The sequence below is a fragment of the Octopus sinensis genome, linkage group LG6 (genome assembly GCF_006345805.1).
Source record: "Octopus sinensis linkage group LG6, ASM634580v1, whole genome shotgun sequence".
Classification (NCBI taxonomy): domain Eukaryota; kingdom Metazoa; phylum Mollusca; class Cephalopoda; order Octopoda; family Octopodidae; genus Octopus; species Octopus sinensis.
The window spans coordinates 115,745,404-115,770,486 of NC_043002.1; the positions used below are offsets into that span (position 1 = coordinate 115,745,404).

General features: G+C 35.4%; 2 protein-coding genes across 9 annotated transcripts in view; one reads left to right on the forward strand and one right to left on the reverse strand.

Moving 5' to 3' along the window:
- The window catches only part of LOC115213538, a 133,172-nt gene extending 112,153 nt beyond the window's left edge, over positions 1 to 21,019 (forward strand). For all 7 annotated transcript variants that reach the window (XM_036504270.1, XM_036504271.1, XM_029782565.2 and 4 more), the window contains 8 exons: positions 1,258 to 1,406; positions 5,325 to 5,405; positions 8,065 to 8,257; positions 10,610 to 10,752; positions 13,745 to 13,860; positions 14,619 to 14,765; positions 16,540 to 16,639; positions 20,430 to 21,019. In XM_036504270.1, the coding sequence (XP_036360163.1) occupies positions 1,258 to 1,406; positions 5,325 to 5,405; positions 8,065 to 8,257; positions 10,610 to 10,752; positions 13,745 to 13,860; positions 14,619 to 14,765; positions 16,540 to 16,639; positions 20,430 to 20,573 (1,073 nt within the window). In that variant the 3' untranslated portion in view covers positions 20,574 to 21,019. The remainder of the gene's footprint in view (positions 1 to 1,257; positions 1,407 to 5,324; positions 5,406 to 8,064; positions 8,258 to 10,609; positions 10,753 to 13,744; positions 13,861 to 14,618; positions 14,766 to 16,539; positions 16,640 to 20,429) is intronic.
- A 400-nt stretch (positions 21,020 to 21,419) lies between these two features.
- LOC115213540 (serine/arginine-rich splicing factor 6) overlaps positions 21,420 to 25,083 on the reverse strand; it is a 41,892-nt gene continuing 38,228 nt past the window's right edge. For both annotated transcript variants that reach the window (XM_029782568.2, XM_029782569.2), the window contains exons 4-6: positions 24,443 to 24,538; positions 22,056 to 22,189; positions 21,420 to 21,948 (exon numbers count right to left, since the gene is read on the reverse strand). In XM_029782568.2, coding sequence (XP_029638428.1) covers positions 21,534 to 21,948; positions 22,056 to 22,189; positions 24,443 to 24,538 — 645 coding nt within the window. In that variant the 3' untranslated portion in view covers positions 21,420 to 21,533. The remainder of the gene's footprint in view (positions 21,949 to 22,055; positions 22,190 to 24,442; positions 24,539 to 25,083) is intronic.

The following is a 25,083-nucleotide window of genomic DNA, read 5'->3' on the forward strand; positions in this document are numbered from 1 at the left end:
AATAAAGTATATATATATATATTTACACACATAATTAGCATCATTTGAAAGCTGCTAAAATTATGTAAAATACATTGTGACCAGGATGTATAACAACATCCAATAGTTTCATTGAACATGAGATCACATCATATAAATGTAGCATGTGTCTTCTACTATAGCCCCAGGCCACCTAATGCCTTGTGAGTGAATTTGGTATATAGAAATTGTAGAAAACCTACAATATATACGTGTGTGTATGCATGCATGTGTGTGCACACATATGCATAAGTGTTAATTCCACGCTTAACACCATATGAGAAAAACAGTTATGATGTTGACATTGTGACTGGTCACTCCGCACTTTCTGAATAAAAAAATAAGTGGCAATGAGAGGAACACCTGGCCATAATGTCCCACCTCAAAAGATTCCCCATCCGACCTATGTTGGCATGGAAAAACAAATGTTAAACAAACAAATTAATATAAGTTAAAGCCATCTGAATGCTAGTGACACTTGAAGAGGAGAGGGGACGTGTTGCAAGATTCACAGACAGCAGATGGACCTGTGCAGCTGCTGAGTGGTAGCCAAGAGATTGGAAAAGGCCTCTTGGAAGGCATCCATGACAATGGGAATGCAATTTAGTCAAGCAATTTGGATCGAGTTGGAAAAGAATGGCACAATCAAGACAAAATTGGAAGTGCATTGTGACCAATGGTGTATCACAGCATCTGATGGTCTAATCAATACTGTGATATATATATCCAGCTTATTCTGCTGTAAAACACCATCCAAACTGAACAATAAAAAATAATGTGATAATTTTCTGTTTTGATTATAATCAACAAAATTGAAATGGTTTTTGATATTTTTCTGATTATTATTTTATTCCTATGATTTGGATAGTACTTCCAGTGAATCACTGTTAGAAGCCTCCTCTTCTAATTTCAATTAATCTATAAGCTGACATATAGATCAGTTATACAGTTTCCAATTCAGAAAACCTATTTCTTCTTAATTTCCCTAAAGCCTACTTATTGCTAAATTTATCCACTATGATTTGTAACATCTGTATTTTTGTTTAATGATGTTTATGTACCAAAAGCTTGAGCAGGTTTTTAAATTCTGGCAAATCCTGATATTCTTTCAGCCAATTAAGTGATACACTTTTACTTGTTCTTTTCTTTATATGCTCAGACATTATACACATTTTTCCCCCTCAATATCCACAGACAAACATTTCCAACGTTTCATTGACTCCACACTTTCTGTTACAGTCACTTTGCCTCAGATCTTCTTCCCTAGTGTTGTTGCAGTAAACTATTCTGAAAAGAAGCATTTTGTTGGATTTGAAGCTTATAAACCCAAGAATCGTCTTTCTTCAAAGATCATGCATGTATTTGGACTTTCGGACAAAGTAGATAAGGTAAGAGATCACTGTAATACCTTTTCTTGCTAACATTCAATTGAGGAGGATGTGGAATGAAACAGTGGATGCTCACATTTCAAGAAAAGCATTTTTTTATAAAGGTTTTGGCATTTATAAGCAGCCCTCTTTCCCTCTTTCTGGCGAGGATGTAGTCAACTGGCTAGTGTGTCTGCCAGAACGGTAGGTGACTAGGTGAGAGGTGGGTTTCCTGAAGTTGGTATTGCAAACCATAAGGTCATTTGCATCGCAGAATTCCAGGAGCCTGGTTCCCTCCTCATTGCGAGAACCAAAACAGTAGCCTCCATGTACACCATGGAAGCCCCCGATGTGCCATCCAACATGTCCATTGAAGTCACCTGCCACAAAGAGAAGGTCCATGTCATTTGTCAACGAGGTAGTCTGCAATAGGGTGTCGTAGAATATGCTCACACACAAATGCACATACACATATATGATCAATTAACAACTACTTTTCCATACTTTCATGGGTCAGGTGAATTTATTGAGGCAGATTTTCTTTGGCCAGATGCCCTTCCTGTCACCAACTCTGACCTGTTTCTAAGCAATGTTGTATTTTCCCATAGATAGACATGTTTTTCATAGAAGGCTGGAAATGAACAATCTCATTTGTATGACGATGATGATTACAACCATCACAAGATGTCTACACATGGGTATACATAAACACAAACACTCTCACAAATATAACTATACATACATTAATATATGTATACATTCACACACATGAAGTGTGTGAAGGTGCATGGCTCAGTGGTTAGAGAGTCGAGCTTACGATCATGAGGTTGTGAGCTCGAATCCCGGACCGGGCTGTGTGTTGTGTTCTTGAGCAAGACACTTTATTTCACGTTGTTCCAGTTTACTCAGCTGTAAATGAGTTGCAACGTCACTGGTGCCAAGCTGTATCGGCCCCTTTCCCTTGGATAACACTCGTGGAATGGAGAGGGGAGGCCGGTATGCATGGGTGACTGCTGGTCTTCAATAAACAAACTTGCCCGGACTTGTGCCTGGGAGGGTAACTTTCTAGGTGCAATCCCATGGTCTGTGTCATGACCGAAGGGGGTCTCAGAACACTCACTCACACACACATACACACACACACACATATATATATCATCATCATCACTTAACATCTGTTTTCTATATTGGCATGGGTTGGATGGTTCAACCAGAACTTGTGAGGTCAGGGGCCGGACCAGGCTCCATAGTTTGTCCATTTCTATGGCTGGATGCCCTTCTTAATGCCAACCAATCCACAGAGTGCACTGGGTGCTTTTAACATGGCACCAGTGCTTTTTATGTGGTACCGGCACCAGTATCAATTCTGCTGTAACAGATGGATCTTTTTGAGTATAGCAATGCGCCAGGTATCTCAGTCCAAAGTCACCTCCCTCATAGGGCTCAGTGTCTTGAGATCAGCCTTCAATACTTCATCCCATGTCTTCTTAGGTCTCCTTTTTCTGCAAGATCCATCCATTTTAAATTATCAGCACTTCATGGATAAACAGATAAGGAATATAATATTTATAATATGTGAGTCATATTTTCCTCATCTTGAATTTTTATGGCTGCATAACAGTAAATTTAAAAATCATTCTATAGTAATGTTCTGAGTCAAAAGCCAGCTAGCTTTGTAAACCAATAGTTTTGTAAATTTTAATGAGTGTTCAGGGGTGCTGGGGCAATTCATTGATTAAATTGACCCTAGTACTTGATTGAAACGGATGAAAGAGCAAGAATACTGTACCAGAATTTAAATTCAGGTTGTAAGGAGTCAGAACAAATACCACAAGGCACTTTGTTCAGTTCTCCAGGGATTAAAGGCAGTCTGTATGCAACTGTCTACATTCATATACAAAACTCTCCTTGTAAATTAGATAATACATGAAGGCAAATCTCCCATCATCGCCTCAACAATGCAATGGTTTTTTATCCTTTTGTTCTTTTACTTATTTTTTTAAGCCTAGTACTTATTCTATTAGACTCATTTGCCGAGCAGCTAAGTTACAGGGACATAAACACACCAACACCGGTTGTCAAGCAGTGATGGGGGGGAACAAACACAAAGACACACACATAGATATATACATACAACAGGCTTCTTGGTTGCTTGATTGGGGACAAAGACACACACAATGGGCTTCTTTCAGTTTCCATCTACCAAATCCACTCACAAGGCTTTTGGTAAGCCCAAGGCTATAGTGGAAAACATCTGCCGTAAATGCCATGCAGCAGGACTGAACCTGGAACCTTGTGGTTGGGAAGCAGGCTTCTTACCACACAGCCATGCCTATACCTGCAAAGTATTATCTATAAAATCCGTTCTGTCTGTGTGTATGTCTTCTAGGATCTCAGGCATCCTCCATTCAATTGCGCTCAAATTTGATATGTAAATAGCGACGGTATCAGGGCGTGTATAAATCTTGAAAACATTACAAAAATCGATTCCAGGTGAGAATGTGATTGATAAAGCCATTTTTGTCCTGCTTTTATTCCATCAACTTGTACATAACTGCACCTTCCATTTTTTGTTGTTTTTGTTCTGCTTAAAGGCACGTTTCTTTCCTGCCAAGCTTACTGTTTAAACCATGTTTGTGTTCTCCCAGTCAACAGCCTTATCATTACTGGTACTTTAAACTCTTTGGTTGCATATTTGTGTGAATAAAATCGTTTTTCTTTGGAATAGAAAAAAAGTCTATCTTTATTTTTTCTTTTGCTGGTGTCTCAATTTAGGTTAAATCAGTGTTTCTCAAAGGGGAGGCCTATGGGACGGTCGGACAAGTTGTTTTGAGAAAATTTGGTTTAAATGTTTGACAACTCAGCACCATCCGTTGGACAGAAAGAAGCCCATCGTATATATATATATATATATGTGTGTGTGTGTTTGTCCCCCCAAAATCACTCGATAACTGATGCTGGTGTGTTTACGTCCCCATAACTTAGTGGTTCAGCAAAAGAGACCGATAGAATAAGTACTAGGCTTACAAAGAATAAGTCCTGGGGTTGATTTGCTCGACTAAATGCAGTGCTCCAGCATGGCCAAAGTCAATATATCTGTATATACATCTACATTTGTCAGTATACATGGCTAGATGCTTTTATCTTGTAGTTCACATGCTATAATTTACCACACCCTAACAAACCACAAGAAGTCCATTACTATTATTTTATAAATACTATTAATAAACACCAGGTGTTCAAGTATGGAGCTCTGCTTGTTGTAGACTAGTGTTAGTAACAATATATTTACAACATATCAATATATTTATAAATATTGATATAGGCAAAACGTGCTGTGGCATATACATGAGAAGAATCAACTTTGTCTTTCAGCCTTTCAGAGTTGATAGAAATATGTACCAGTTGAGTACTAGGATTGATATAATCAATTTGCATCCTCCCTCACAATTGCTGGCCTTGTGCCAAAACTTGACATCAATATGGACAGTGAAAATGCATTTTGTTTAAAATTCCATTGAGTTATCAAAGCAGTTTTTCTCATAAAAACAAGCACTTGAACTTTCAATATATTAGAAAATATTATTTTTAATTTCTTCTCTTTTATTGAGAAAAATGAATCATTCTGATTTTACTTTTTAAAAATCTGTTTTTTATAACAGACTGTATTGAATGAATTGACCTATTTAAACATAGGTAAAATGTGTGTATGTGTGTGTGAAGTTATTTTTCATACATATCCAGTGTTTGTATAAAAGTTGTTGCTTATTTTTAATTTTGTTTGGAGCCAAGCTTCTGCCAAGTGTCTGTGTAAAAATCATTGCTTTTTTGTAATTTTGTTTCGTGCTAAGTTTCTGATAAAGTTCTGAATGTTAGATTTTTCTCTTCAAATTGTTTATGGAAAAGACTAAAATTGTTGAAATCTTTTTTATATTTCAGTTCAAAATTGAATACGAAATCTTTCCATCCGTTTTCTCAGCTATCTTCCAGGATTTGAAAATAAAACCTCCAGATTATCAAGTAAGAAATTACAACCTTCCTTTGCTGAACGGGTGAAAATTTATGTAAACCTAATTTGAGAGGTAGGCCCCGAAACAGCATGCATTCTCTCCTGATGACCCCATACACTTGCTGGCTTCTAGTATGCAGAGTTCTTGACTGGTAGTACTTGCATGTGTAAGTTGTTAGCAAGACATCGATATCGTTAGGAATTATATCATTAGATCAACACATAATGAAGATAAATTTTAGACTATCAAAAGCCACATTGTTATCAGTGTAATGTTTTTATCCTTTTCTAGAAGATACATGTTCATAATTTTATAAGTTACAAAACAAACATTTAGGCAGCGTTGACTCTGACTCAAATGCTAGAGTCATGTGTGCTGCTTGCATCTGTTTACAAAAAGCAATCTAAATTCTCTCCTACCACTTAAAAGAATATGTGTGTGTATATTGAAGGATAATGTACAAGTATAGGTGTATATGTATATACAGGGTGCTGACAGTATTCATTTGCTTGATGACTATCTCAGGAAAAACTAAAACAATGTTTTTATTTTTTGTGATGTTTTCATCAAATTTGAGTCAGTTTGTCTTCATGACATGTTCTGTCAATCTCCCTCAATGAACCCACCTTTGACCTTGATAACAGCCCCCAGGCAACCTTAGAACTGGCCACAGGCTTTCATCACTATCTCCCATTTTAGACCCTTTGAAGGCCCTTGTAATCCTGGTCCTCAGCTTACCTTTCATATTGCAACTAAATTTATTGGTCTCTCATTCCACTGTGCCTCACACAAACAAGTTGAGTGGGTTGCAGTCAGGCAAGTTGGGAGCCCAAATGTCAGGTGCTGTATAATTGAAGATATAATTGATGTATAATTGATAACACATATTCTGATAATACCCAGAGGATGTCCAATTTCATGCAGACCTCATGAACTCACTGCATAATTCAATAACCAACTATCATTCCTTGATGTTTTGATGTGAAAGACAGAGGTGGGTTTCAAAACATCAAAATATTGAAAGCCATCAGCTGCTGAACTGTACTTAAAACTATCTCTCTATCTTGTGTTCAGTGTGTGTAGAAGGGAATTGTCTAATGCCTATGTTATCAGGCAAATTATTCTTCAGTATGTCAGATTATATAGACAAAATGAGTCACTTGAAGTTTGTATTCCTGAATTATACCCACCGTCAAGTATCAACCCTACTCTGGACATATTGTTTCCCTGGGTGTGGACACATTAAAGCTCCAATGTCTGGTAACTGACTTGACAGACATCCACAAGATTATTAACCATCTTTTCAACGACAACCTTTGGGCATCTTTTTGAATTCCATATTTCTAACATTCATTGACATGCTTACAAAATCAGACAACACAGCATCCATGACTTCCAGAGACATTTTTTCACACTCAGAATTGCTGAAGCTTAGAATAAACTACCCACGTCAGTTGTTATCTGTCAGGACACTATATCCTTCAAAACTGCCAAGCTTCTTGAAATTCACCAACAGTACACCTGATGCCCCTAACCCCTGATGCCCCTAACCCCCGTATTTTTCTTTTTTAAAGACTCGTCTGCTGTTCACTTCTTGTGCATATTCTCTGTAGTCTTCATGCAGCCTTGGTTTCTTTCTCTGATGAATTGTAGTACACCTGGGCACTGTATATGATAAGTTCTTTATATATTACAAATACCTTAACCATTATATGAAGCTACAGTCGTTCTTGAGTTAGAGATTAAACCAAAACCCATTGTGTCTCAATTTGTCTGAAAAAAAAATTCAGAGAATTTGTAGTGTATTAGAAACTGTGTTTGAAAGTAACACCAAATTTTTAAAATTCTTTACCTGCATTAAATTTAGCCAACAATGGCAAGAACATAAGAGTGGCATCTATATCTGATGAATCTGTGGAATATTTTATGAGAGAGAAACCAAAGTTAGAAGAGAGGAAAATAAGAAGCCTTTGCAGGAGGGGAGGAAATATGTGTCCGGACCATCTCAACATGTATATAGTGCAAGAAAGAAAAATCATCCAAAGAATTGTCTTATATATCGCATTACACACATCTAACAACAATGAATTATGCCCTAGAAGAGAAGGTACTACAAAATGAATGTCACTTGTTATCACCTTTTCTTTTTATTAATTAAATGATCTTTTATCTTTCATGTGTTTCAGTCATTAGACTGTGGCCATGCTGGGGCACCACCTTGAAGAATTCTAGCTGAACTAATCAACCCCAGTACTTATTTTCTTTTTAAGCTGGTATTTATTCTATTGATTGTTTTTGCCAAATTGGTAAGTTTTGAGGACATAAACAAACCAACAATGGCTGTCAAACAGTGGCAAGGGGACAAACACAAATGTAGACACAAAGACTAACACACACACACACACGATGGGATCCTTTCAGTTTCCATCTACCAAATCTACTCAAAAAGCTTTGGTAGAAGACACTTGCCCAAGTGCCATGCAGTAGGACTGAACCTGACACCCTGTGGTTAGGAAGCAAACTTCTTAGCACACAACCACCACAATTTTTATAATTACAATATATTTTTATAGAATATTTCATTAGTTATATGATTCCAATTTGTTTATTTTGTATGCATTTTTTCTTTCCACAATAGTCTATAACATGTTTTTGTCTTTATTTTAAAGGTCATGCTGGTTATGCCTTTGAATATTAGTAAAAAAGATAAGGAAAATATTATGAAAATATTGATGAACCGGTTCCATGTACAAGGAGTGTGTATGGTAACACAAGCTATCACAGCTCTCTATTCCTACAAATCCAAATCTGGTATAATGGTTGATATTGGTGAAAGACTGGAGGTTATTCCTATTTATGATGGAAAGTAACATTTTTTTATTATACTATCCTTTTATTATTCATATGTTAATTGTATGTCTTTAATCCTTTTGCATTTAAACTGGCTATATCCAACCAAAATAATCTATTTGTTTTATCTTCAAACTGGCCAGATCCAGCCTCTCACACTTACCCTACAATATTATTCTAAAAATAAATAATCACATCATTAAAATCTCAAAGCTTCAAGGTAATGCATGACTAATTCCAATCAGTGTGAATAAATAAGTGTTACATTTGATACAGAAATCTGAATGTGAAAGAGTTAGATATTTTACACTGACAAAACAATATTCTACGAGGTTTGAATCCTAACCCTTTTGATACCAACTTACCTGAGACCACCCCTGGTTCTATTATACAACCTTCCTGTTTTAAAATGTTCTAAATTAAAACCTTCCATCAAAATTTTATATCAATTTATGCTCCTAATTCCAGTTAAATAATGACAAAGTTATTTTCAAAATTAGTTGAAACAAAGGCATTGTATATCAACAGATATATGATAATAAAAGGGTTAAGAGAGAATTTTAAATGAATGCAAGTAAAAAAAAACTGTGATTAGGGACCCAACTATAAAAGCTCAGTACATTTTTAGACATGAAGCAGCAATATTGGGATTGCTTTATTGACAAAAATAATAATAATAATAATAATAATAATAATAATAATAATAATAATAATAATAATAATGAAATTCACTAATGGGAAGAGCTTTCATTACTCCTACAATATGTGGATTTACATATGCTTGTATACTGAGTTGAAAAGAAGTAACATTTTTAATGTTGAATTGTTCTGAGATTTCATAATGATAAAGTTTATATTGCAATGTCACACATCTTAATAGTTGTTTATTTAATAAGAAAGATTTTGAATTAATCCATCATCATCCTCATTTAACATTTATTTTCCATGCTGGCATGGATTGTAGGGTTTGACAGGAACTGGCAAGCCAGAAGACTGCACCTAGCTCTGTTGTCTGTTTTGGCATGGTTTCTACAGTTGGGTGCCCCTCCAAATGCCAACTATTTTGCAGAGTGTACTGGGCGTTTTTTGCCAAATAACTGGAAAAACAAGACCCTCTCCACCCAGCAATCTGAGAATGGCATTGAGGGAGGTGGGTTTGTGTCAGATGATGAGAGGTTAGAGTATTGAAGAAGGACAGAAATAGGAGGAGAAACATATCTAGCTCAGCAGGAGCAAGAGAGGAAAGAGAGAGAGAGCAAAGATGGTGAACATGGAGGGTGGGGTAACACATCCCAGCCGAGCTGCAGTAATTTGTCTGGTTCCCAAAGCATCAAGTGCCAAAAATGAACTTTCTTATCTTCCATTTTCAAGGGTTACAGAATTAACACAGGTTATAGGAACATAAACCTTCTTCCACGAAAAGATAGCTTAAACTATGCTCTAAATGGAGGTGTAGTCAAATCCTATTTTATGGACTCAACCATGTTCTAAAATAAGTCGAAAGGTAAGCTACTATAAATCGGCAAGAACTTTCCGGACAACCCAATATATTGTTCAAAACAGTTTGATTCAGAATCTGATTCAGACCGTTTTGAACAATACATGTAACTCCCAATAAATATGTAGAGTGCTCTTCCTTTTGTTTGTCCACTTATATATATATATGTATATATATATATATATATATATATATATATATATATATATTATATATATATATATATATATATACATGCACGTGCCGGTGGCACGTAAGAGAACCATCCGAACGTCGCCGTTGCCAGTGCCGCCACGAATGGCCTCCATGCCGGTGGCACGTAAAAAGCACCATCCGATTGTGGCCATTGCCAGCCTTATCTAACACGTAAAAAGCACCCACTACACTCACGGAGTGGTTGGCGTTAGGAAGGGCATCCAGCTGTAGAAACATTGCCAGATCAGACTGGACCTGGTGCAGCCTTCTGGCTTCTCAGACCCCAGTTAAACCATCCAACCCATGCTAGCATGGAAAGCGATGTTAAACGATGATGATGATGACACACACACACACACACACATACAATGGGCTTCTTTCAGTTTTCATCTACCAAATCCATTCAAAGGGTTATAGAAGACAAAGCAATTTTTAAAATATCTGATAATGCATTTCCCCCTCCCTACATTCAAATTTATCTTTTCAATCAAATTTAGCCTCTTTTAAGATGTAAGCTTCAAAATATGATTTGCTGTTTTCTTGCTGCTCAAATTTTCTTTCGCTGTTAGTATACGATATCTCTGTTAGTATACGATATCTCTTAATGATTATAACGTGATGTATTATTTATTTCTGTTCTGACATTTGTTTCCATCTCTTTTCACCCACAGGATTTGCAATTGAAGGGGGACAATCAGTTCAGTCATATGGTGCTGGCAAAATTCGGCAGTCATTGAGATCTGGATTGGCAAAACACAATTTTCCTTTGTACTCACCATTAGAACAAATTCTTATTCGATACATTATGGAGCAGGTAGTTTTTATGTTAATCCTAATTATTGAATTTAATTATCTGGTGTGATATCAAATCTAATTTAAATATGGTTAATCTACTAATTATCAGATCAATAATTGAATGTCAACAAGGTTAATTATTATCTACTCGGAGAGACTTCTAAAATTGAAATGTCAAGAAATTTAACTCTACCATTCTCTCTTTGCTATTTAACAGAAGGTAAAGGCACATGACTTAGTGGTTAGAGCATTCGGCTCACGATTGTAAAGTTGTGAGTTCAATTCCCGGCAATGCGTTGTGTCCTTGAGCAAGACACTTTATTTCACGTTGCTCTAGTCCACTCAGCTGGCAAAAATGAGTTGTACCTGTATTTCAAAGGACCATCCTTGTCACATTTTGTGTCACGCTGAATCTCCCTGAGAACTACGTTAGGGGTACACTTGTCAATTGAGGGCTCAGCCACTTGCACATTAATTTCACGAGCAAGCTGATCCGTTGATAGCATCAGCTGGGACCCTTGTCGTCGTAACTGACGAGTGCTCCTATAATTTAACAGAAGAGAGATACCGTGAATCCATAAAATACTTTACTTCAATAATTAATGCAAATATCTGGTGCAGGTGTGGTTGTATGGTAAGAAGTTTGCTTCTGAACCACTTGGTTCTTGGTTCAGTCCCACTGTGTGACATTTTGGGCAAGTGTATTCTGCTATATCCCAGGACCTTAAGAGTGGATTTGGCAAATGGAAACTGAAAGCCCATTTTGTGTGTGTGTGTGTGCGCGCGCGCGCATGTGCGTGCATGGTTGTGTGTCTCCATCACAAAATAGATGTAAATGAGTGTGCTATCATGCAAGCAGTGTTATTTCTATTGTCTGTGAAAATATGTCTGGCCCTGGGGAAATATTATCTTACTTGGAAACAGGTGAAAGTTAGTGACAGGAAGAGCCTTCAACTATTGAAAATCAGCCTCAAATGAACTCCATCCAACCCATGCAAGCATGGAAAAAGGAAGATTAAAATCTTGGTGATGATGATGATGATCTGACTTTAAAATGCAACTTACCTATGACACACTATCATCATCATCATTTAACATCTACTTTTCCATGCTTGCACAAGTCAGATGGAATTTTCATTGAGGCAGATTTTCTATGACTGGATGCCTTTCCTACTAGCAACTCTCACCTGGGCAAAGCAAGGTAATATTTCCCCATGACCAAACATATTTTCCATGGAAGACTGGAAATGTACACTATAACTTTTAGGATAGTGATTAATCACATAACAAATGGATCTATTGCACTTCATTTTCATATAACTGATTTTGTATATTGTAGCAATTATTTTCTGCTTAGCAGACTGGGTTGCACAGTTCATATCCAAATAACTTGCAGATGGAACAAAATTTAAGAAATCAAAGCCTTTTTTCTTTTTCTTAATATCATCTAGTAATCATAAGGTGGCAAGCTGGCTGAATCGTTAGCATGCCAGGTGAAATGTTTAGCAGAATTTCGTTCATCTTCATGTTCTGAGTTCAAATTCCACTGAAGTTGAATTTGCCTTTCATCCTTTTGGGGTCAATAAAATAAGTACCATTGAATACTGAGGTCAACTTATCCCCTCCTCCAAAATTGCTAGTCTTGTGCCAAAATTTGAAATCAATATTATTTAGTAATCCTATTATTTAGTAATCTTTTGTCCACCCTACTGGGTGGCTGGTGTTAGGAAGGGCATCCAGCTGTAAAAACTGTGCTAAAATAGACACAGAAGTCTAGTGCAGACATCTCCTTAGCCAGCTCCTATCAAACCATCCAACCCATGACAGCATGGAGAACAGACATTAAAGGATGATAATGATGATGAATCACTGACAAAATCTTTAAAGTAATTAACTCAGAATTTTGTGACATAACACTGCAAACCCTCCAGTAGGAAAATAAAAAAAGGACAAAATCTTTTGATGGGTAGAAGTTCTGGATGAGGAATAAAGAGGTCTTGGTGAATAATTATCTTCTATGTAAACACTAAAAGCTTTCTTTTTCTCAATTGCTAAACTATTGGGTTGTCCGGAAAGCTTGTTATAGTAGCTTACCTTTCGACTTATTTTAGAACATGGTTGAGTCCATAAAATAAGATTTGACTACGCCTTCGTTTAGAGCACAGTTTAAGCTATCTTTTCGTGGAAGAAGGTTTATGTTCCTATAACCTGTGTTAAGTCTGTAACCTTTTAAAATGGAAGATAAGAAAGTTCATTTTCGGCACTTGATGCTTTGGGAACCAGACAAAAATTGCTGCAGCTCGGCCGGGATGTGTTACTCCACCCTCCATATTCACCAGATATTGCTCCTTCGGATTTCCACTTATTCACGTCTCTGCAGAATAGTCTTAATGGTAAAAATTTCAATTCCTTGGATGACATAAAAAGATACCTTGATGAATTCTTTGCCATGAAACTACCTCAATTCTGGGAAGAGGGTATTTTCAAGTTAAAGGAAATTCATATTTGGTTGATTAAAAATGTAATGACAAGTATTTATTGACCTTTTTCTTTCCTTTAAAAATTGGCATGAACTTTCCGGACAACCCAATATTAATACTCTATGAAGAAAAAGAAAAGCACATGCATTCCATGAATTTCCTCCAGACTGAAATTATTTTCCATCTTTTAATGAAATGTCTCTCTCCATAAACTGTTTAATTAGTAAGTCACAGGTTGTAATCATGCTGGTGATTTCTAAAAAGGATGAAATGCATGATTACCACTGACTAGAAATTTTAAGTACTTCATAATAAGTGAATGGAAAATAAAATAGGTGAATTCTATGCGTCTTTTCCTTACAATTCTTCAATTTCAAATCTCTGGTCCCACCAAATATTATGAAGAAATGTTTATTGCCTTTGTAATAACTGTGACTACTAAGGGAAAAATATTATCTAGAATGTTTCGAAAGATAAGTTTTTGATGCATTAATGAAAGATTTAAATAATAATTCTATAAATATTTTTCAGACATGCTATGTATCCAAAAATTATGAAGAAGAGATACAGAAATATATGCAGCAGCCAGAAAAGTTCTTGTCATCAGTATATTTAAACAAATATGATATACCAAAAGACACCTATAGGTATTGTATTGATAAATCATATATAATTGATGGAATATAAATTTTTAAAAAGCTACTAATAAACTAAAAAGAAAATAAAGAAAGCTTTTAACAAAGCGAAAAGTTTCATAAAAACTTTATATTTCAGGCACAAATTCCCATCCTGAGAAGGAAGCAGGTCAAGAAATATCCAGTTACATCAGTTTTGTTATTTTATTTAAACTGCTCAACATTAGGGTTAGCAGCAGTAGCAGAAACTCTCCAACTGCTAGTACAAGCATCTCTCCAATTGTTGGTCATTGGTGTATTATTGAAAATTGTGTTGGTGGCGTAAGTTATTGTTGTGGTGGATGCCCCCAGGTGAGAAATGGGCTGGTCCACTGCTAATAAATGGTGGACTGACACGGTCAGTAGTGTCAGTCAGTGAGTTATGCTGTTCGGGGCAGTCTTGTAAAGACGGCAAAATACATCATCAAAATGCGGGACATAACAGTTATGATGCTGGTTGTCGTCACCGAGCAGTTTAAATGAAATCAATGTGGTTAGACATTTTTGGAGCTGCTTCGTTCTGAAGAAGGGTCTTTGCACCTGAAATCTAAAGGTTTTTGTAAAACTTACTGCATTGTTACAGGCTTTTTTATTTTCCTTTTCTTTTTCTACTTTTGTACTACAATGCTTCAAGTGAACTACAAAGCTCTTACCAGTAAAATGTCATTTGAAGTTAACTAAAACAAAACATGAAAATATATTTATTAATGAAATATTTTCCTATCTTCCAGCACCATAAGCCATGATATCAGCTGCTTTGCAAGTCCTGAAGGTTTCTTTAATACAGACCTGTGGGGTATGGACTATCCCACAGTCCAAGCCCTGGTATTAAAAGCAATTAATGCATGTCCAATGGATAACAGGAGGCATATGTGCAGGTTGGTAGAAATATTATTCCTCTGTTAGGTCCAAGATTAATGTTCATGAAATTGATTCAGTATCAATAGATACTGGTTCCTTTTTGTCAGTCCCAAAAGGATGAAACGGTAAACTTTGCTATCTTCCTGTTTGGGACACATTTAATCTAGAAAAAGATATATTCATGACTTGATAATCCAAAGAAATGCTTACCTAAACTTCTTTTTTGCTCCTCAAGATTGATTTCTGTAACAAAACAGTAATTGCAATAGTTTTCTTTAAACCTATTAAATAGTTGTTGTTTTTCTTTTTGTTTGTTTTCTTTCATTTATGAAGTTTTTGTATCCAATTTTCTTCAGCTTGTGAGTGAGGGGAGGTAACTCATCTTGACGATTGAAAGCTTAAACAAAAATTGTTGAAAAATCTTTTGTAATTACTCAATATCAAACACTTGGCCTTACTTTATTATTTTTTTTATTTTCCATCATTGATACACAATTAGTAGCTTTAAGAAACAAGATTAAACACTGCTACCAATCTGGAGAAGTGAACGTGATTAGGTTTTCATTTCTTTGTTGATGTTAATGTCTCTTGACTTCATATAAATATTTCTACAAATCAGAAACCTTGGCTATTAAATGTCCTCGTTTGTTTTCTAATTATTTTAGTGGTTCATATAATCATCAATAACAAAAACAAAATACCAAATCAATATTAAAAACTGAAAAAAAAAAAGGCTTTTCACTAAATAAAAAGTATCTTTTAAAATACTTTATTACTTAAATTGGATTTATAAAGTTTATGCCAAATAAATAGTGGTTTTGTTGGGGTTTTTGTTTTGGTTTTGCTTGTTTGTTTGTTTTTTCAATTTGGAAAACTGAAACAGGCAGGATGCACAACTCCATTCATAAAAATATAAATGCGTCCTTTTTAAAGCCTAGCCAGGCTCATGGGCCCGGTTTCCCTGTTTCAATGGTGTATGTGTTCCCCAGCTGGACGGGACGCCAGTCCATCACAGCGTTACTCATTTTTGGCAGCTGAGTGGACTGGAGCAACGTCAAACGAAGTGTTTTGCTCAAGAACACAACGCATCGCACAGTACAGGAATCGAAACCACAATCTTACGATCATGATGCTGACACCCTAACCACTAAGCCACACACCCCCATTTATCTCAGACTTATTAATGAATGCCATTCCATACTATTTAATGAGTAATAATCCTTTCAACTATAGACAGAATGTCTGAAATTTAGCAGGTGCCTGTTTTAGGGTTAGGCAGGATTAGACAATTACATCGACGTCAGTGCTCAGCTGGTACTTATTTCATCAACCCTGAAAGGATGAAAGGCGAAGTCAACCTTGGTGGAATTTGAACTCACCAGAAGAAATGCCACTAAGTATTTTGTCCAGTGTGCTAATGATTCTACCAACTAGCCTCCTTTATTTGATTAGTAATAAGGATCATCTCCAACTACAAACATCAATACTTGCTGAATACCCTTTTTTCCATAAAGTCAGTTGTGAAGTTAACAAGGGATTTTTTTTTTAAAGCAAGATGTAAATGCCCTTCCAGGAGTTTAGCATAATGACAGAAGTAAGGTTTGAACCTAAAAACAAATATAATCAGTTCAGTACCTTGACTCCATAGCCATTATTTCATTTATATACAGATATTTTCTGAATTATCTTAACTGGACATCTGTATTAAAAGAAAACCAAAATTAAATAAATGCAAGTTCCTTTAAACAAGAGGTTGTCTAGTTTTATTCTTCTTGTGAATATCTTAAACAGAGCTATCTACCTGAGTGGAGGTGTAACAATGATCCCTGGGTTTGCAGCAAGATTGGAGAAGGAAGTTCAAAAACTAGTCAATCCATCTCTACTTGTGCAGGTAAGATATACAGATCCTTATACTATAACTTGTGAATATAGATTGTGAAAGTGCTTACTACAAACAGTTATTATCAATATCTAAATTTTGGAACAAGGGCTCCAGTTTTATAGCGAAATGAAGTAGTCGTATTGACCATCATCTTCATTTTACATCACTTTTACCATGTTCGCATCTGTTAGCCAGGTCTTCTCCAGTACAACACTTCATCATGACTTATGACCCTTCGTCAGTTCTTTCATGAGGTTAACCTTTGAAGTTAACCTTCACCACCTCATCATGCCTTCCTTGGCTTCCCACTTCAACAGTTTCCACTCACTTGAAATTCTTATCATTTATTCGTACAACTCGCTTCCTCCATGCACATCATGCCTTCCTGTACTAGTTTAGTCTTTTTTCTTGTTCACGACATTTATTTAAAAATTTTTTTTAACTGTATGTGTTTCATCATACATGCACAATAACATTACACATCCAGCATGCTCACCTCATTCCTCTTCATCCTGCACACATCCTCTTCATTCAATGTCCATCTATCACTAGCATGCAACATTTACACACAAACATCGCACAATCTACACTTAACCTACAGAGAGAGAGAGAGAGAGAGAGAGAGAGGTAATTACTACCCTCTTCTTACTCTGGAACATCCACCTTCACTGTTAATTATATCACCTAATTAACACAGTAATATTTCGAGGAAGCTTGTTCTCCCCAACAACAGATGTAACAGTGCTTGAGAAATAAATTTGCAAATGTTTAGTAGAATATTTGAAAAACTATATTTCTTGTGTTCTTTTACAACCAACAACTACTCTTGCACAAGGTCATCCCTGCCTCTCATCCCTCAACACTTCCTGTTGGTTATGCTGAGTATTCCCAGTTCCGGCCGACTCCCTTTCTGTATATTTAGATGTGTAATGTTAGTGTACATGAATGAGAGGAAAAAAAGGTGAAGAAGAAAAGACTAAGAGAGAGAGTCTTGGCTCCTTTCTTTCTAATTTCTTTCTACCTTTCATAGGTTAACTTTCAATTCTAGATTCTGTTTAAATTTTTTTTTCTAAATCTTCAATAGATTCATCTAGGAGAACTAAGCCATCAGTATATAGAAGGTCTCGCAGACAGCCAATCTTAAACTTCTTATTGGCAGACAGCCAATCTTAAACTTGTTATAGCTTCAAGAATTATACTGGACAGTAGGGAGTTGAGAAATGACCCCTAGTGCACACCAACTTGTACATTGAACTCATGACTGAGAGCTTGGTGCCCTGTCAGCTTCCTCCAGTTCAATAACTGCCAGTTATTCAAGCTTGTCCCTCCATGCTGTGTATATATGTCTAGCTCCTTTTCTAACAACCTTATATTCTTTGATTCCACTCATCTTCTTCCAATCTGTTAAGGCCATGTTTAATTTAGCATTTCCAACATCATGTCACCTTCCTTCTGGCTGCACATAATCTTGCTCGAAGCACAAATCTGGCCTGTTATCTAGTGATCCCATAGAAATTCCCAATTGCCCTCAATTTTAAGTTTTGTCTCCACTTCCTGGAACCTATGCCTCAATGAATGATCCTCTAACTTTCATACCTTCTGTCTCCAGGTGTCTCGTCTTCTGAATCCTTTTACCTTTGATGTTATTTGTCACTTGCCTTTATGTTGAGTGCTGCATTCTTCACCAGGGAAAAATATAGTGTTCACAAATAGTTGTCTATCCAGTTTCTTGTTGAATATGAAGTCTACCTGGGTTGGTAGACTTCATGTGGCTGGACGGTTGGTTCCCTGAAGTTAGTGTTTCAAATAATTAGGTTATTTGCACTCTTGCAGCACAGCAGTCCAGTCCCTCCCCATTCTTTGTCTCCTCTCTCTACCTACATGAGAATAGTCCGTGTCCATTAATACCACCAGCTTTGATAATGAAGTCAATCATTTGCTCTCAGAGTAAACTGCAAAAGGACTTCACTGAGGTCCTTTTGCTCATCTGTCATCCTGATTGTGGTATATATGCCCAGATAACTATTGCCTATGGTTAATCTAAGCTTAGTTAATGACTTCATCTGCCAACACCATGCCTACTCCATCCAACCTGTTTGGTTGTGGTTCCCTTTCCACTTACCTCTTTTAGAGCACACATCATGCAATCATTTGATGTCTGTTTGAAGACTTCCTCCACTAACGTGCACAACATTAACAGTCCTATACATGCAAATAGTTTTGCATTGTTTGTAACTGTAATAATTTTGGCATACCTCTAGTAGCATAATGCCCTTCAATTACTAATCACTTTACAGCAAAGACTGGCTACATTTACTCGTCACCAGCACCAGAAAGGATGTCTGTCAGCACTGGACTGTTCGTTCTCTCTACACTTGTGAGTTTTTATTCAGAGTTACTGTTCTTTCAGATGAGTTTTCTTCACTGCAGCCTTCTCTCCAGGTCTTCTCTGTGCAGATCTTTTACATTCAGAGTTACTGTACCAGATGGAGTGTCTTGACTATGGTGTGTTGTTTTATTCCACTCTGTAGAATTTTATTCAGAATTACCACTCATCTCATTAGGCTGCCCTATGACTTACAGGGCCACACTTCAAAGCAATCATCAGAATTGCACAAGTGATGACGACATAGAAGCTTAGTTACTGAATTAATAGCAGCTGATCATATTTGTCGAAATAAGGAGATAGAACCAATCAACATGTCAACAAGTAGTCTAGATAAATAAAATATTGCTTTAATTTAATCTCGTGTTTCTACCATGTTATCCATATACATCAGTGAAATTGCCAATTATCACAATCAATATAGTAAGTACAGAAATAGTGAAACAATCAAATATGAAAATCAAATATCATTTGTAGCTCAAGCGATCTTACAAAGTAGATGAGCAAGAAAACTTAATTATTGATTACCTAAAAGTAAAAATCAATTCCAGTAAAATATAAATATTAAATAACTAAATACTGTAGCACTCTATTATATCTGCATACCTCCATTGCATATGTCCGATCTTGGGATTTTTTCTTTTAACAAATCCCTTAGTTAATAATGAGGTGCAGTTCTGGCACAGTCACAATGTAAAAGGATTTTCATATACAAAATATTTTTACTTCATAGTCTAATAAATCTTAAAGCAACATAAATCCTTGCTTTATTACCACTTATCAATCACATTTCATTTTCCATCATTTGCTACATTTCAGTTTTCCTTAAGTGTTAAATATTCATCATTTTACATGTTTTCCATGTTTACATGAGAGGGTCTTCACCATGAGTCACAGCCCTCTATCTCCTTTCTGAAGTTCAGTGTCATGCAAATCAATCTTCACAATTTCATCCTGTCTTCTTTAGCCTTCTTCTTTCACAAGTTCTATCTATAAGTACTTTGTACTAATTTATTTATACAACTGGCATCTTCCATAGGCATGCCATGCCTATACATAGTCTTGTCTTTTACAAAATGCAGCCTATTAATTCTTCTAGTTTTTCTCTCATGTATTCCATAATACATACACCATTAGCATTACACATTGAAGGTCCATGCTATCATACAACTTTGTGCATCAAACAATCTGCACTTCATTTAGAAAGAGAACCATAAGGCAACTAAAAGAGCTGGAGCCCGGAAGAGAATCTGGTTACCATGCCAGCATGGGAAGGTGAATGTGAAATGATGAGGATAACTAAATGTTATCTAAATATGAAACAATAACTTTTTAAGATACACAAAATTGGTAATCTTTCTTGTATGATAGCATAAAAAACATGACTGATATTTAATTTCTACTTCCTTATAGGTTCATTCTTCTCCCCAAAGATACCATGCAGCCTATATTGGAGCTTGCATTCTAAGTGCACTACCAGAGTTCCAAAACCACTGTATTTTAGCAAATGAATGGAAAAGAGACGGTACAAGAGCCTTTCAAAAATGGATTTATTAAATTGCTCGACTTGATGCTAATTTCTCGGTGAAGAAAAACAAATTATAAATATCTTCTGTCTAAATTACTTACACAATTTACTGTATTATAATAACCTTAAAACCTTTATACTTTGAATTCTATTTTTTTTCTACATAAAATTTTTATGCTTGGATCATCCACATTTCCTTGTCTTCCAGTAATTAATGCTTCTCTCAAAGACACTCACAGCCTCACTTAATTTCTTTTTCATTATGATAAAAATACTACTGCAATAATGGGCGCTATAATTTCCAAGAAGTTAAAGGCATGACTTCTTTTACTCAGAAACAATAATAATAATGTTGCAAATTAAAGAAATAAAATGTTATATATTATCCACAGGTTTCAGAACTCTGTTTCACAGTGAGTAAATAGAAAGAATATTTTCAAAGATGAATTATTTAATAAAGGCTGAAGTAAAACAATAGTGGAATTAATTTAATTTATTTGTAATAGACAAATTAGTGTTTATACAGTGCAGACAATAACAATTACCAAGTAGTCTTGAAGAAGTGGAAATAATCAATACAGGATGAGATCTTATGAAGTAGATTAAAATTTAAGAAATTTAACACAAATATGTGAAAGAGATGGAGGGGAATATTTCTTTTGAATGATTAAAAAAATCATAGCAGTCAGCTGAAGATTTTAACAGAAGAATGAAAAGTAGAGTCATTAGTTACTAAGACTTTGGATGGTTGATATATATATATATATATATATATATATATATATATATATATATATATATATGCGTAGAAATTGAATGTTTAATAGGAAGATGCCACTGAAACAAGCTGATGAAAGAAGAAATGAAAAAAAAAATAAATGTAAGAAAACTTTTAATGACTGCAAGCAAAAAGTAGAATTTCAAGATCTAATACAGTTTATATAGAGAAATGAAAACAATGGATGGCCTGTGTAAAATTTTGTTAGTCTTCAGCTTTGTGAAACACTTCTGCTTCTTGACTGCCGTGTAAACTTGTCCCTCGATCTACTGCGTGACCGACTAGATGAATGAGAATGATCTGGTTTCACTGCAACAGTTTCCTGTTCTCCATTTGTTTTCCCTTTGGAAGCACTTCGGGATCTACTTCTGGAACGGCTAACAGATCTACTTCTGGATTGACTAACAGATCGAGAACGGCTCTTTGATCGAGATCTACTTTTGTCTCGTCGATAGTGATCTGGACTAAGTTTGTCTCGACCTCGTCGATGTTCACTGCTTGGACTACGTCGTCTTCTGTCTCTACTACTACTCCTGTGGTCTCTACTACGACTGCGATCTCTACTATGAGACCTTGTTCGAGATCTTCTACGACGCCTGTCTCTGGATCGTGACCTTGATCGAGATCTACATATTGAGAAAAAACAAAATAGATACATAAATATATATATAGACATATTACACACAACATACATCAAATTTCCTCTGAAACAGTAAAAAAAACTGATAACTACCTTCGTCTTCGGCGTGGAGATGGTGATCTGTAGTAGCTACTGCGCTCGGGCCTTCTGTAACCATAGTAACGATCATCAGGGCAATCCCGAGCCCAATGTCCAGGTCGATGGCAGCGATAGCATTCATCATAGCCCTAAACAAATTTATAATTTATTTTCATTAGTATATTTTATTTATATGATATAATCACTACAATGTAAAAAAATACTTTTCCCTATGAACTCAAATTACTATTACTGTAATTAAATTATTCATAAATATAAAATAAATGTTATCTTTTGACGTCTTTTGTATTCATCTAATTGAAAAGAGGTGACTTGGCAGAGGTGTAAAAGCACTGAACAAAATGCCTCACACTATTTGCTCCGACACCCATCACTCTCAGTTCAAACTGACTTAAGTTTTTCATCTTTTAGGTGTCAGCAGAAAAAGTATGAGTTCAGGGTAGGTGGAACTGTTAAAGCATCAAATGAGATAGATGCTCTGCAGTATCTGACAGCAGTACCTGCAACATTACTGGTACCAAGGTGTATTGGCCTTTGAGACAAGCTTTTTTCCTTAAATAACACTAGTGCTATGAAGAGAGATAAATGCATGAGCATTGCTAGTTTTTAGCAAAAAAAAAAAAAAAACCTTTGATAGGGCCTACATAAATTGGTGCAGATACATGGTCAAACCTTCCCAACTTGGGATTTAATTGAATATTAAGTGACAATCATATTGGTGCTGCAGTCAGCCTTTAAAACATTTACATCAACACAGGCAAATGTTCAATTTATAGACATTTTCATGTAAGGAAAAAAAAGAATGTAAATGTAAAATGTACGAATGGTGATCATGTCATTTTTAAACCCAAAAATGAATGTTAAAAACTGAGCAGACAAACCCTTAAAATATATTTCTTGTTCTTATATACTGAAAGAAAAGATTGAATATTTTACCTGGTCAGATAGGGGAAAAGTTGAAATTAATTGATTTTCTGAATCCTATTTATATTTTATTTTATCTTTGTACAATATCTCATCAAGTTAGATGATTAAAAAAATTACACAAGATTAACTCTTAACTTCCTGGACTTAACAGGATTACGTCAGTTAACCAGCCCCGAAATACATAATTACAAAAATTATATTCGCCTTATTTGCATTCATTTTGAAGGAAGCGGAGAAAGCTCGAATGGAAGGGAGAAAACTCTGATCCCTTCCATCTTCCTTGTAGCAGAATCATTATAGTAGAGATCCCCAAAAGATGAATACAGATTAAGACCATGCCGTGGATCCTTTGTTACAAGGCCACAGGGAAAGAATGAATGTTTAAATTTTCTTTCTGTTTTATTGACTGCAAGGTGTTTCATTCTGAAAAGAAATTACCACTTCAATCTGTGCCTTTTTCTTACATTTTTATAAGTCAGTGTTTTTGTCCACCAATAAAGAACACAGGCTAACTGTAAGTATAATAAGAGCATGTGATCCCAGGTTCAAGGGAAAAAATTGTTTTGCTTGAAATCAATCAGTGGTGTAAAGAAAGTTTGGGGACCACTGCATTACGAGACTGGACTTCTGATTTGAAACTATTTTTGTCTTCTCCACTTGGAGTATCAGTACAAAGTACCCTGGTACAACACAATACCTTCACTATTACTATTTTTATTCACCCTACTTTCTTTTAACCACTTTAACCATTAGACTTCTACTCCGTGTATTTCTAATTAGAGAATTCTAAATTCTTTAGATTTTACTTATTATTTTGCTTCATAATTAGTTTAAATTCACATCTATAACCCCAAATAGTGAACTCCAAGTTCATCTTTAATTTGATCATAGTCTTTTTTGTTTTACCTCACTAAAAGGATTTTGTATTTTTATTTGTAGCTAATTTAATCTTCAAATTACAACTTCTTCCTCTGCTCCCTTTTAAATAAACTTTTTGATATCCTTTCAGTGCCTGCCCCAACCCTACTGGATTTTTACCACTTTTATGTGACTCCTAGATTTTATATTTCCACTATTTTAATTACTTCTTTTAGTGCAGTTATCACAGTTTTCCTTATTTCCTCATTAATAACTATATTGCTAATATTTTTCCTGTATTCAAGGTCTTAATTCTCTGCCTAATTTATATCCCACCTTTCTAATGAAAAAGATTTTATTGTCAATCACTTACTTGATTATTATGATTATTACTACTATTAATTTTATTAGTAAGCAATGGACAAGCAGAATCATTTGAGCTTTGGACAAAATGTACTATGATCTAAGTTCAAATCTCATTAAGATTAACTTTATCTTTCTTCCACAGGTAATGAAATAAAATACTTGTCCACATCAAGAATCAATTTAATCACCTTAAATTGCACCACTAAAACAGTTTATAGAAAAATACTTACATTACTGACTAAAGGACGTCTTGGGTTGCCTTTTGCCCATTCTACAATGATACTTGAATTACATACTTCTCGACCATTTTCATATTTAATAGCATCCTGTAATAGTGAGAAAAACAATTGATATGAACATTGAAGAAGCATGGATGAAAATTTTACTTCTTTTTTTTTAAATAAGAGGAATATGTTTCTAAATTTTCATAATTTAGGGAATGGGAATTAGTAACCCAATTCTAAAACAGCCAAAATTTTTCACTTCTCTTTCTCACATGAGCTTTCTTCTGAAAGAACACATATGCTTAGAGGCGAGTGCACACACAGACACACACCAATTTTAATAATTTGCGTCAATCTACATCAGGTCTGCATCGGATGATTGCAAAGTTGTATCAAGTGAGAGAATATGTAGTTATGGAGAGCAAGTATGGAACAATTTAGAATACAAGGGAAGAGATTAGGGATTGCAATTTAAATACTAAGAAACTTTTGTTCCTAGATTTCAAAATGAATGAAAGAAGGAGATACTGCTTAGAAAGATAGGGAGAGGAAAAGCATGAGAAATAGTTTGGTGGGGAGAATGTAAGGTGAGAGAGAAGGAGCCAAATGGCAGGGAAAGAGAAAGAATCAAAATGAAATAAAGAGTA